General features: G+C 38.5%; 1 protein-coding gene across 1 annotated transcript in view; it reads left to right on the top strand.

Moving 5' to 3' along the window:
• LOC128733866 (tetra-peptide repeat homeobox protein 1-like) overlaps nt 1–13,356 on the top strand; it is a 56,316-nt gene that overhangs the window by 3,417 nt on the left and 39,543 nt on the right. The window contains exon 2 of the mRNA XM_053827705.1: nt 4,900–5,176. Within this exon, the coding sequence (XP_053683680.1) occupies nt 4,900–5,176 (277 nt within the window). The remainder of the gene's footprint in view (nt 1–4,899; nt 5,177–13,356) is intronic.

Raw genomic sequence — 13,356 nt, 5'->3', positions numbered from 1 at the left:
CTCCTGAATACCCGGCTTACGAGACACGAGACCCGACCGAATGCCCGCCGTTCGTCGTAAATCCACCGGATAAATCTCTCCACGTGAGCGTGTGTGTATGAATTGACACTTTCTAAATCACCCTTCGGTCGGCGGGTCGGTCGACGAGGACGCCAGAATGCCAAATCGAATGCCGTAGTCTGCTCGTAGTGTGCCATGCCATGCCAGCCTGTGGCAGTGCGGTGGGTACAGTGGCGATCGGCTTAGTGCGGTGACACTCGATATGCTGCGCATGGAACATCGATTCTAATAAGGGCTGATAATGATTCAATTTATGTGCGATTTTCCTCACGGGATGCGGCTTTATTTTCCCAACTGATCCCCCATGTCGAAGGCATTGATTGAGGCAAATGATGTGATATTTTACAGTAAAGGAGTGTAACTTAAGCTGGATATTTGCTTCTAAATTGGGTTGGCTCACTGACTTGCCTAGTGGAGCGCTAAGTTCCTTTTAAACCAAACCAAAAAAATCAAATCCTGCCAAGAAGCATTAAATTGTAGCTTCTTTTCGGGTTGGTATTTATTTTTGCTTCATTTGTTCTCGCAATTACTGGTGTTGGGGTTGCTCTGCTAACCAGATGACTACAACTTCCTTATCGTTCAGAAGCCAGGCACAGAAAAAGAGCTTCGGTTCGAGCGGACTATGCTGCGGCAAGGATTGCTTTGTTTTTATTTTGTGCGGGTTTTGGATAGAGACGTGCAATAAATAAACAAAACACCACATAGTACTTCCCCAGTAACTGTAGGTATGTGTGTATGTGTCTGTGTGCAGTGTTTGGTCGTTTGTTTAGAACTCAAAACTATGAGCAATCAACTCCTCTGTGAACCTACGATCCTTTGATTTCGGCCCGTAGAGAGCTCTCGTTTGCCTTACGAGACAAAGGAAGTGTTCTTGTTTCCTCTTTCCCGAAACGGAAACAAGTACAGCAAGCAAGTATCTTTCCTCTGTGGCCCATTAAGGCGGGGTAGAAATTTCACGTAATAAGAAGATAGTGTTTTCCAAAGTTTTGATAACAACTAGTGGATAAAAATCGTTCAAACTGCTTCTACTAATTTTAAGAAAATAAAAAAATGAAAAATGAACTTAGGTTATGGTTTCCTAAACTATATGTGGAACAATTAGTTTTGATCAACTTTTAATGAATAATTTAACAAATTCTCAAATCGAAACAAACAAACCAGACCCAAACGGGTCACAACCCAGTGATTTGGAGAGAACTGTCCAAGAATTTTGGCACAATGCGGTTACTTCTTCTCGATTACCAACCCCCTGCTTGGTACAGCTGCAGAATTACACATTGTTTCAGTTGGTACTTTATGTGATTTGACTCCGGCTTCGGTTGGAGTGTGGCTTCCAGATTATATACGTGTGTGTGCGGTCGGTACCAGCCGAGAAGGGGGCAAACGTTCATTCATTGCGCCACCCAGCTTGGTTTTTCTTCGACAGTTGAAGGAGTCTTGCTACCTTTCCTGTGGCTTTTTGTCGCATGATACAAAGAACAATTCGTCCCCACCGGCTTCCAGTAGGGGTTTCCGTCCACGAAAGTATCCACCGTCTCGTAGGAGCATTGTCTGTTTGGCTTTTATCGACGTAACATAGCTGAAAATTTTCCCTCCACCCAAGAGTGTAATTAATCATGTCGATAAAAGTTAATTCTATTTGAACTGTGCTGGGGGAATGTCTTCTTGCACTCAATTCCGAAAAATTTATCCACGTAATTACGTTCTTACGATGTTTAATTCCTTTTTACCTGCATTTGATTCACCAAAGCTCATACTGATCTTGAATCAATGAAAAAATAAATAAATAAAACATGTCAGTTTAAGGGCAGTTTAAGCACAACAGCAACGGGAAGAACAAGAACAAGAACAAGAACAAGAACAAGAACAAGAACAAGAACAAGAACAAGAACAAGAACAAGAACAAGAACAAGAACAAGAACAAGAACAAGAACAAGAACAAGAACAAGAACAAGAACAAGTACAAGAACAAGAACAAGAACAAGAACAAGAACAAGAACAAGAACAAGAACAAGAACAAGAACAAGAACAAGAACAAGAACAAGAACAAGAACAAGAACAAGAACAAGAACAAGAACAAGAACAAGAACAAGAACAAGAACAAGAACAAGAACAAGAACAAGAACAAGAACAAGAACAAGAACAAGAACAAGAACAAGAACAAGAACAAGAACAAGAACAAGAACAAGAACAAGAACAAGAACAAGAACAAGAACAAGAACAAGAACAAGAACAAGAACAAGAACAAGAACAAGAACAAGAACAAGAACAAGAACAAGAACAAGAACAAGAACAAGAACAAGAACAAGAACAAGAACAAGAACAAGAACAAGAACAAGAACAAGAACAAGAACAAGAACAAGAACAAGAACAAGAACAAGAACAAGAACAAGAACAAGAACAAGAACAAGAACAAGAACAAGAACAAGAACAAGAACAAGAACCAAGGCAACCATGAAAACTAAGAGAACCACGAGAATCAGAAGAATCAGGAGAACCATGAGAACAGAGAGTTACAGGAGCACCTAGAGAACCAGGAGAATCTGAAGAATCAGGAGAACCATGAGAACCATCAAAACCTTAAGAACCATGAGAACCAGGAGATTCATAAAGACCATGAAAACCATGAGAACTAGGAGAACCAAAAGAATTAGGAATACCATGAGAACCATCAAAATCTTGAGAATCTTGAGAACCTTGAGAACCTTGAGAACCTTGAAAACCTTGAGAACCTTGAGAACCTTGAGAACCATGAGTACCATGACATCCATGATATCTATGAGAACCTTGAGAACCACCAAAATGTTGAAAACCATGAGAACTAGGTGAATTCTGAAAGCCGTGAGAACCAGGAGAACCTGGACAATCATGAGAACCTATGAGAGAGGAGCCAGCTCAGTGACAGATTGATTGTTTTTGTTTTCATCTTCTTATATTTGATGCAGAAAATTCAAATAGCACCATTTAAATCAAGTCAGCATGCTCGGGTTTGCGAGTGGTTTGAACTTTCATTGCAAATAAATACACCTCTCCTGTTTTATTCAATCAAGCTAGCCCGGTTCACAGTGACAGTTGTTATCCGATTTCACCCGACAGTTCGATGTACAAAAACAATCCCAGCTGGCTCCGCTCTCTCAGATGAGAACCTTCAAAATCTTGAGAACTACGAGAACCAAGAGAACCTCGAAAACCAGAAGAACAGGGAGAACCATGAGAACCATCAAAACCTTCAGAACCATGAAGACCATGAGAACCAGGAGAATCAAAGAAACCAGGAGAACCGAAGAATCAAGAGAACTATGAGAACGAAGAGAACGTGGAGAACCATGAGTACCATTAAAACCTTGAGAACCAGAAGAACCATGAAAACCATCAAACATTGAGATCCATGAGAACCATAAGAACCATAAGAGCTATGAGAGCCCTGAAAACCATCAGAACCATGAAATCCATGAGATCCATGAGAACCCTAAAAACCTTAAGAACCATGAGGACCGTGAAATCCTTGAAAACCATGATGACCATGAGAACCAGACGAATCAGGAGAACCATAAGAACCTTGAGAACCATGAGAACCGCCAAGACTTTAAGAAACATGAGAACCACGAGAATCCTGAAAGTTATGAGAACCAGGAGAACCTGGAGAATCATGAGAACCATCAAAACCTTGAGAACCGTGAGAACCATGAAAACCATGAAAACCAGGAGAACCAAAAGAACCATGAGAACCAAAAGTAGCAGAAAAATCAAGAGAACTGTGAGAACCATTAAAATCTTGAGAATAATCAAAATTTTGAGAACCAAGAGAACCTCGAGCACCATGAGAGCCATCAAAACCATGAGAGCCATCAAAACTATGAGAGCCATCAAAACCAAGAGAGCCATCAAAACCATGCGATCCATGAGAACCATGAGAACTATGAGAGCCATAAGAGCCCTGAAAACTATTACAACTATGAAAACCATGAGATCCATGAGCACTCTGAAAACCTTAGGAAACATGAGAACCATTAAAGCCCTGAAAACCATGAGGACCATGAGAACCAGAAGAACCTGGAGAACTAGAAGACCCATGTGAACCACGAAAATCATGAGAACCGCCAAGACTTTAAGAAACATGAGAACTATAAGAATCCTGGAAGCTATGAGAAGCATCAAAACCAGGAGAACCAAGAGAGTCTCGAGAACCAGAAGAACGGGGAGAACCATGAGAAACATCAAAACCTTGAGAACCATGAGCACCAAGAAAACCAGTAGAACCGAAGAATCAGGAGAATCACGTGAACCAAGAAAACGAGGAGAACCATTAAAACCTTGAGAACCAGAAGAACCATGAGAGCCATCAAAACCATGAGATCCATGAAAACCATTAAAGCCCTGAAACCCATAAGGACCATGAGAACCAGAAGAACCTGGAGAACTATGAGAACCGTGAGAACCTGAAGATCCATGAGAACCACGAAAACCATGAGAACCGCCAAGACTTTAAGAAACATGAGAACCACGAGAATCCTGGAAGTTATGAGAACCAAGGGAACCTGAAGAATCATGAGAACCATCAAAATTTTGAAAACCGTGGAAAACCACGGGAACCAAGAGAATCTCGAGAACCAGAAGAACGGGGAGAACCATGTGAAACATCAAAACCTTGAGAACCATCAAAACCTTGAGAACCAGAAGAACCATGAGAGCCATCAAAACCATGAGATCCTTGAGAACCATGAAAAATATGAGAATCATGAGAGCCCTGAAAACCATCAGAACCATGAAAACCCCCAAAACCTTAAGAACCATGAGACTCACGAAAGCCCTAAAAACCATGGGAATTATGAGAACTAGAAGAACCAGGAGAACCAGAAGATCCATGAGAACCATGAAAAATATGAGAACCGGAAGAATCAGGAGAACCTGGAGAACTATGAGAACCATGAGAACCACCAACAAATTGAGAAACATGAGAACCACGAGAATCCTGAAAGTCATGAGAACCAGGAGAACCTGGAGAATCATGAGAATCATGAGAACTATCAAAATCTTGAGAACCGTGAGAACCATGAGAAGCAGAAGAACCAAAAGAATCATGAGAACCAAAAGTACCAGAAGAACCAAGAGAACCGTGAGAATCATCCAAATCTTGAGAACCATAAGAACTACGAGAACCCTATAAACCTTTAGAATCATGAGAACCATGAAAGACATGAAAACCATGAGAACCATAAGAACCAGAAGAATCACACTGTCGCTTAGAATTGATCGTAGGATTTTACGTTCAAAAACGCAAAGAGCTCCACCGGGAGAATTAGCGTCTTAGAGAGCACGCGTTTTGTGAGGGGTTGCAGGCTAACGGACCCCAGCTGGCAATGTAATACGTAGAGGGTGCTATTTCACGACTCACATCGTTGTCGCATGTTACAAAAGTAACAAACAAATTCGTCGACCACCGTAGTGCCAAACACCCTAATGGTTACCACGCTGTCTACCAGCTACCATATACTTTAGTTTGGTAGGATTTATGATAAGCCCTATCGTCGCAGCATGCCTGCCATTCGAATAGCATCTTCCAAAGCAATATTGAACAGCAATTTTGATAGTCCGTCACCTTGCTTCAAACCATCTAACGCCACAAACGAGTCCAATGTCTCACCCGCTATCCTGACGCTTGAATTTGAACCATCAAGAGTAGCACGTATCAGCTTAATCAGTTTTCTTGGAATGCCATGTTCAAGCATAACCCATTTCGTTTGACTGAATCGTACGCCGCCTTGAAGTCTATAAACCAAAGATGAGTTTTTCAGATTGAGTTCCCGGAATTTATCGGGGATATGTCGCAAGATCCGTCGTGGAGCGTCCCTCTCGAAAACCGCACTGATATTCGCCAACAAAGTTTTCCTGCAACGACCTCAGCCAGAGAATGCCAGGATGCGGGAAAAAATTTTGTATGCAAATTTGAAGACAGTAATGCCTCAATAAAGACCCAAACTGAATGCTGCGTCAACGATCCGTCAGCGTCAATTTGCCAGTAAACGTATGCGAAAATTGTCAAAATAACGTTAACGGACGCAGCATTCTGTTTGGTCCTTAATTATTGCGTTCCAGCCGATACCCAATCAAATGAAAATAACTAATTTATAACGGGATGAATTCTAAGTATTTTTATTGTGAACATTGAAACTTATGGTAAAATTATTGTAAAAGTGCCTCAAATTCAAATTTTATTTATACCTATTTTTGTTTCTTATTTTATGCTATAGAATTGGCCATATTTCATCATAAATTTACTGCCTTTTAAATTATATTTTATTGTTTCGCCTAAAAACATTACCATAAAAGGACGAGAACTTTTACTGTAAATGAAAATTTTTGTACGCAAAAAACTAGATTTTTTTATTGTTAAGATACTTAACAACCCGTCATTTTTATGGTAGAATCTCTGAAAACCATGAAAGTTATGGTGGACAACAAAAAGTTTGATGGTTTGGTTACCTTTTCTGGCGATAAATTTTATTTTATTGTTTAACAAAATCCGCTCTAGACATATCACCAATATATTAAATAATTATATAATTTAATCTAGTTCATATCAAGATGTGTCACAAAAACTAGAATTCTGCTCTGTTTTACAATAATAAATAAAAAATAATAATAAAAATGTAACAAAGTATGTTATAAGTAACAGAACGAGATAGAATCTTTGTAAAACATTTTGCGTTTTGCAAGTTTTTTTACCACATTTATAACAAACTTTGAGAGAAATATCAACTGGAGCTACAACTCTGTAATATTTTTGTTAGAATCATTTGATTGCCCGGAAAAAATAACCATAACACGAAGATAGAAGTTATGGAAACAGTAGGATACAAAATACAATAAAAACAATAAAATTTATCGTCAGAAAAGATAGCCAAACTATCAAACTTATAGTTGTCCATCATAACTTTCATGGTTTTCAGAGATTCTACCATAAAAATGACGGGTTGTTAAGTATCTTAACAATAAAAAAAAATCTAGTTTTTCTCAAAAAAAAATTTTCATTTACGTTAAAAGTTATCGTCATTTTATGGTAATTTTTTTCAGGGCGAAAAAACAAAATGAAATAAATTTATCATCAAATATGGCCAATTCTATAGCATAAAATAATAAACAAAAATATGAATAAAATTTGAATTTGAGGTACTTTTACAATAAATTTATCATAAGTTTCAATGTTCACAATAAAAACTGTTGTAGATGCATTGTTTCTACTACAAAATTTAATGTAAATTTTTTTTCTGGTGGATAGCCCTTTTCGCAAATAGGGCTTATTAGACCTTCCAACTAGTCGGTAGGAAGTTCCTCCTCAGTTCATATCTTTAGTATAACCTGATGGATTGCACAATGCACGACGCAAATACCTTTGTACAATAAACCAATCAGAAAAATCCTAAACTGAATTATTTATGCAAAGCTTATTACGATTATTCAGATGAATATCCACTTCTCCCCTATTCAGTGTTTACCCAAAATAAATCCATAATTACTTCAATGATGCACACGAAAAAAAAGCAATAAAAAACGATAACGAGTGAAGACTTGTCCGTTCCTTCCAGTACCGCCCGCACCCGTGACGAATCCGCTAACGATAAACCGAATAGAAATCCAATTTCTTCCCGATTTCCGACGTCAAAAAGCTAGGTGGCACCTGCCTACTTTGATGTGCACTGCATGCGTGGCCGCATATCTATCCCCCTAGTTGTGGTTACAGAAAAGGAAACGACGCACTTCGGCATTGACTCAAAGGTTACAAACGTTTGTCAATGGGACTATGGAATGACTGTATCTCGGTGGTGGTGGTGGTGGTGGTAGAAGAAAACTCATCTATTAAAAAGTATGAATAGCAAATAAGACCGCACTTGCCCTCGTCTTATCGTATAAAATAAAGGAATTTATTTCGGTTCCGTTTCATTCAAATAGGGATGGGGAATCTTTTTGGGTAGGAGGAAAGCAAGCCTACGACGTACATATTAAGCTGTTCTACTCTCTCGGGAGGATAACCGAGCCAGCCAAAATACGCGGGGGAAAAAGTGAAAATATTAGATGGGTTTTATTTCACCTTGCCATTCGATTGGAGTCAGTTTAAGCTACCCACCCGTGTAGCAGTATTTGAATATTATTTACTGAATAAACACGCTCTGTTAAAATTCAACGAAAGTTCAGAGGATCTCGTACCGAAAAGTACGTCATTGATTGGAACGATTTTTATTCTGATTAATAAAATAAACAGTAAATGTTCTGACGAAAGAACTTTCGTAATCTGTCGTTTTTAAAATAACCGATTTTGTAAACCACATTCACACAAATTTCACACCAAATGCCATCTGTGCGTTGCAACCATTATTGAGAGTAAGGAGAAAGATTAAACCAATCCCCTTAATCCTGTACCTCTCAAAACATAATTCCGCACGAATTACTCAACCCCTCCCGAGCAAGAAGGGCAAAGAAATTTTCAAATTAACTGATTCCATTTCATTTCTCTGCTGCAAGCACAAAAAAAAACAGGACTACACCGGTCGGCGCGGCGGTTGTTTCAATCTACCCTTTTCATGCACGATTCGGTGGAACTGGAAATTTCACCCGGCAATGCAGCTAAATAGTTTCGAATGTTCCATCAGACGCAATAAAATAAATCCCTCTAAGCAGAAATGAGTTTCTACGCTGGCTGCTGCCTGTTGACGACGAGGACGACGACGGTGGCGCTACCGAAAATATACATACAATGTAACAACTATCGCTGTGCTGTGGTGCGTCCAACCCCTCGACCGATTCGAGAACAACACACAACACCGACGACAGTTTCATCCAAATCCAAACGAAGGGACTTCCCCCTTGTTCTGAGCAGGAAATCATGTTCGGCCTACTGAGTGAACTGACGGGTTTTATGCAGAACAGCATAATGAAAACACAATCGAGCCCACCGCGCGAGAGCTCGTTGGCTGGGTATGTTGCACGTCTTTGCAGTTTTGTGCGTTTTTAATCTGAATGAAATATAAAAATAATATCCAATATGTTACCAGTTGTCAGCATCATGGTCGTCTGTTGAATTTGACACCGCAGACGAAATCATGGGTCTAATAATTAGGGAGATGACGTTTTTTTTCTGACTGCCGTACTTTCCCGAAATGTTTGTGTGACATTTTTCCGCTCATTTGGCTGCAAATTGGCTCGATCTTTTGTGTCGACTGAATTATAACAAGGGTACAGTTAAGCATACCTACCTGGAAAAAAGAAAATAAATATGTACACAGCTTAGAGAAGGAAAATTAATTTGTTTTATTTTATTTTATTTCTTTTAAAAAAATCTAATTTATATTCTGCTCAACAGATTTAAATTGTCAGAAGCATGTTTGTTTTATTTGTGATAATGTTACTTCGACTTTCGTTTAATACAAATACATTGTTTTTTTTCTCCACCTACAATTCCGACTATTCGACTCAAGCTGTACCTACTGGACAATCGAAAAAATACACCATCGCAGCCGCCCAATTGGAAAATCCGATATAATTAAAAGACAACTTTGTATCTTGGAATTGCAGCAGCGGCCGGGTATCGCCACTTTCATACAATTTAACACTTCCATTGGGATAAAACTCAATCGTAATATATAATGGTTTAAACTGAGAAAGTAAACCATTGGTGGCCTGAGACCGCAGAAAAACCCAGCCTCGAACGGTATCAGGTGTTTCACGAATATACCGACAAACTTCGGATCGCTGCCTGTTTGAACCCGTAAGCACTAGAAAATAGAACATTTTTGACTTAACCTCCATTTAACAGATAATTTTGTTCGGTTATACGGATTTCATGCATTGTTACGTTGCCATACGGGTATGCAACCGGTGCTAGCCGGAGGAAGCCACCATCTACGCCATGAATTCCCAGTCGGATTCGCGTGACGTTGGCCGCAGAATGAATGTGCCGAAAGCTAGACGTTGGAAAATACGGATTAGCTGCACGATAGCCATTGACTGCGTTGTATTGTAGACAGCCAAAGGTTCCTAAGATTAGAGAGGGACGACAAATAATTTAAAATAAACTTCTTCCAGTACAGGAAGTGACAGTAAAAACTAACCTCGAAAGCTGTTGTCGTATTGCGCGGCACTAAGGCTGATCGCTACTGAAACACAAAATACCACTAGTTTCTTCATGACTACTAAATTATAGATCTGATAAAGCGGCTATTTATATTCTCTCAAATGTTTGCCCAACTAACAACTAGTCTTAGTTTATTTCAGCGCTTTTATCTTACCTTCTCTCAATAGACTCGAGAAAGAGCAGCATCATGTTCTATTAAGTATTAAGTTATTAGTTGGTTTATTTGATAAGATTAGACTTAATACTCGAGCTAAACACATTATCATCCATCGTTAGCAACCGTTGCCATCTTGCAACATTGTATAACTAGGTCAACCCGTCATAGCTAGCCATGATTCAATAGAACGTAAAATTTATTAGTAAAGTAGCTTTAAAATTGGCATCCTTCCATTGATTAAAACATGTGTAATCTACAAACGAAGCAAACGGAGCTTAGATAAAAGGACAAAAATCGAGGGAGAACATTTTGAAAAAGTACTTAATTTTCACGCCAAAACTCTTTATGATTGCAGAAAAAACTGATTGCATTATACCGGGCAGACGCTTGCTGTCTAATCCGCTACCACTCCCTAGTTGGACCACAACTACAAAAACATCGTTCGTTTTAGTAAACCGGACAAACTTTTGGAGTAGTTATTTGCTTGAAACCGACTCAACAGCAACACAAAGTCTTTGGAAATAGAAGATTTAGACGGCTTTTTTGCGAGCCAGAAATTAAAATAAAAGTATTAAAAACAGGGTGCGTGACGAATTTTTGCAGTAAATGTTTTAGAAAATTAACACCAGTTAGTCATATATACGAAGACCGAAGAGTGTTTTGTGGTTTATATTCTTTCGTAGCATATCGGAATTGTGAATTATTTCATTCAAAAAAAATCGCAAGCAGAGCCATGGGTTTAAACGTCCTTAAGAACTTGACCCTTCTTTATCGACAGACTTCGCAGTCGGTTATTAGAGTACAGGAAAATTACGGGGCTAGTGCAAAGATCCTATTGACTCAATAGCGGCATCGTTTCGATCCATAGACCACATCAGCTAGGTGATCTTAGCTTAGCGGCCAAAGCGTTGTGTGAGGCGTCCTATTGGTATCCCGCTTGACGACGCCACACGCAAAATAATCCAAAGGATTGATACCAGGACTGCTAGGGGGTCAAATTTCCTTCTCCCAAAAATCCGGAACATTTTCAGCAAGCCATTTTTGTGTTTTGTTAGCATTTTGAGCAGGTGTTCCGTCGTGTTGAAGTTTTTTCGCTGGATTCTTTTTAATCATTATTTCCACCTTTATGACCCTGATCCCTGTTCAGCGGTAATGGAACGGCACTTGTATGCCTTTCGGGTAGGTGTGATAGGGTAGCTTATGACTTTCACAAGCCTTCTTTATATAGTACCTACACTGTTCTTTCCGACACTTTTACCGAACGAACTATCTGCTTTACGCTTGCTCTGGCGTGCAATGAAACGACGAGGGCTTACCGATTATTTTCAATTTTCGACATCTTTCAGTTTACTCAACATTGTTTGTTTGTTACATCTGACATCCAGCAGTATAAGCATTTCAGTTTTGCCAGATTTATCTAAATATTATTTCGCAAGCACAAGAAATTGCTACTTGAAATTTATTGCTAAAATTCTTCACGCACCCTGTAGTGTGGCATCCTGGTATTTATAGCAGATTAGAAGATTTGGCTTGAATGTGTAATGTGTGTTAATGACACATTATTTGGGTAGTCACCGCACAGTGGTTTGATTGCTCGAAATCGTAAACTTTTTTAATAACTCTTTTCATAGTGTTTTTTTCAATGTGGCGTCTTCGGAAGAATTTCTGTATATCAATAGACGCAACAACTGGTGGATAGCATTAGTTCGGAACTCAAACACAGGTGGCGCTGCAAAATTTAACTTTTTAATCTGATGATATAGAGCTATAGTATGTTCTAGAAAGTTTTAGATAATCTTATTATGAAGTTTTTTGCTGAGAACATTCCTCTAAGTATCACAGTTTTGAGGATAATAGGCGTCTTTCATGACGGACCCCCAAAAATCGGGGTTTTCACTGTGGCTTCAAAAGTATGTGATTTAGGGAAAAATAATAATCTGCAAACATTTGCATCTATTAAAATCACATACTTTTGCAGAAGAAAGTGAACACGTATCTTCTACACAGAGCGAGTTAATGAACGATTTAGGTAAAAATTAGCCATATTCCGTACTGCTATATAATAAAAAGTTGGAAAAACTGGCGACCGAGACATAATTAAAGTGAAAGTACATTCAAAACTGATCTTAAAACATGCTAATTCATGTGTCTCTTTTAGTATCTTCATCATTTAATTTGCATTTCCAAAACGTGTTACTCAGTCTTTTGGAGACATATATCATAATGTTTACTATATCCTATCGCCCTGTTAGCAATAAGGTACGATGCTAATGTGGCAAGCCAGTCGTCGTATGTACTAATCTCGGCTGTGGATCCTATTAAACTCTAGCAATACCACAGCTCAATGTGACCTTCGGAAACTTTTTGAATGAAAAAATGATGCATCTTTCGAAGCGGTCGTCCAGTATTTAGGTGTTACTTTAACAACACTTCTAGTAATAACTTTTTGAGTAAATCTTTTTTCACCTTTTTGGTTTCAAAATATTGAAGATAAATCAATTTCAAGTATTTTTTCTGAAGATATCAAACTTCTACCTTTTACCCATTTTCAGCAATAGGCCTTTGTTTATAAACGACCCCTCAAATCACATTTCTTCTTGTAACAAGTTTATTTCAACAGACAGCTCAATGTGAAGTTCTAGACTACATTTTGCACATAAAAGAGGAATATTTTTGCTAAAGACTGTTTTGCTTTATATGCATTAATTAATAAGATATAACTGATTTTAGGTTAAAAACCGTCTAATGGAAAATGTGTATTTTTTCAAGGGTGGTGTCTTCGGAGAAGTAAAATAATAAAATATAGCGCATTTTTCTGTACTATTAGGGTGACCATAAATTCACCTATTAGGGTGATGCAAACTTTTGTTTTCTTAAATAATTTCAAAAAGCAAGTTTTTTCTCCAAAAGTTGCAGAACATACTAAAATAAGTAACTTTGCTGAATAAAGTAACTATCTATCTCTTACCGGTTGCGAAATATAATGATGTGTTAAAAATGAGAACCTTAA

Source organism: Sabethes cyaneus, chromosome 2, assembly GCF_943734655.1.
Source record: "Sabethes cyaneus chromosome 2, idSabCyanKW18_F2, whole genome shotgun sequence".
NCBI lineage: Eukaryota > Metazoa > Arthropoda > Insecta > Diptera > Culicidae > Sabethes > Sabethes cyaneus.
This window is presented reverse-complemented; position numbering and strand designations above follow the sequence as displayed.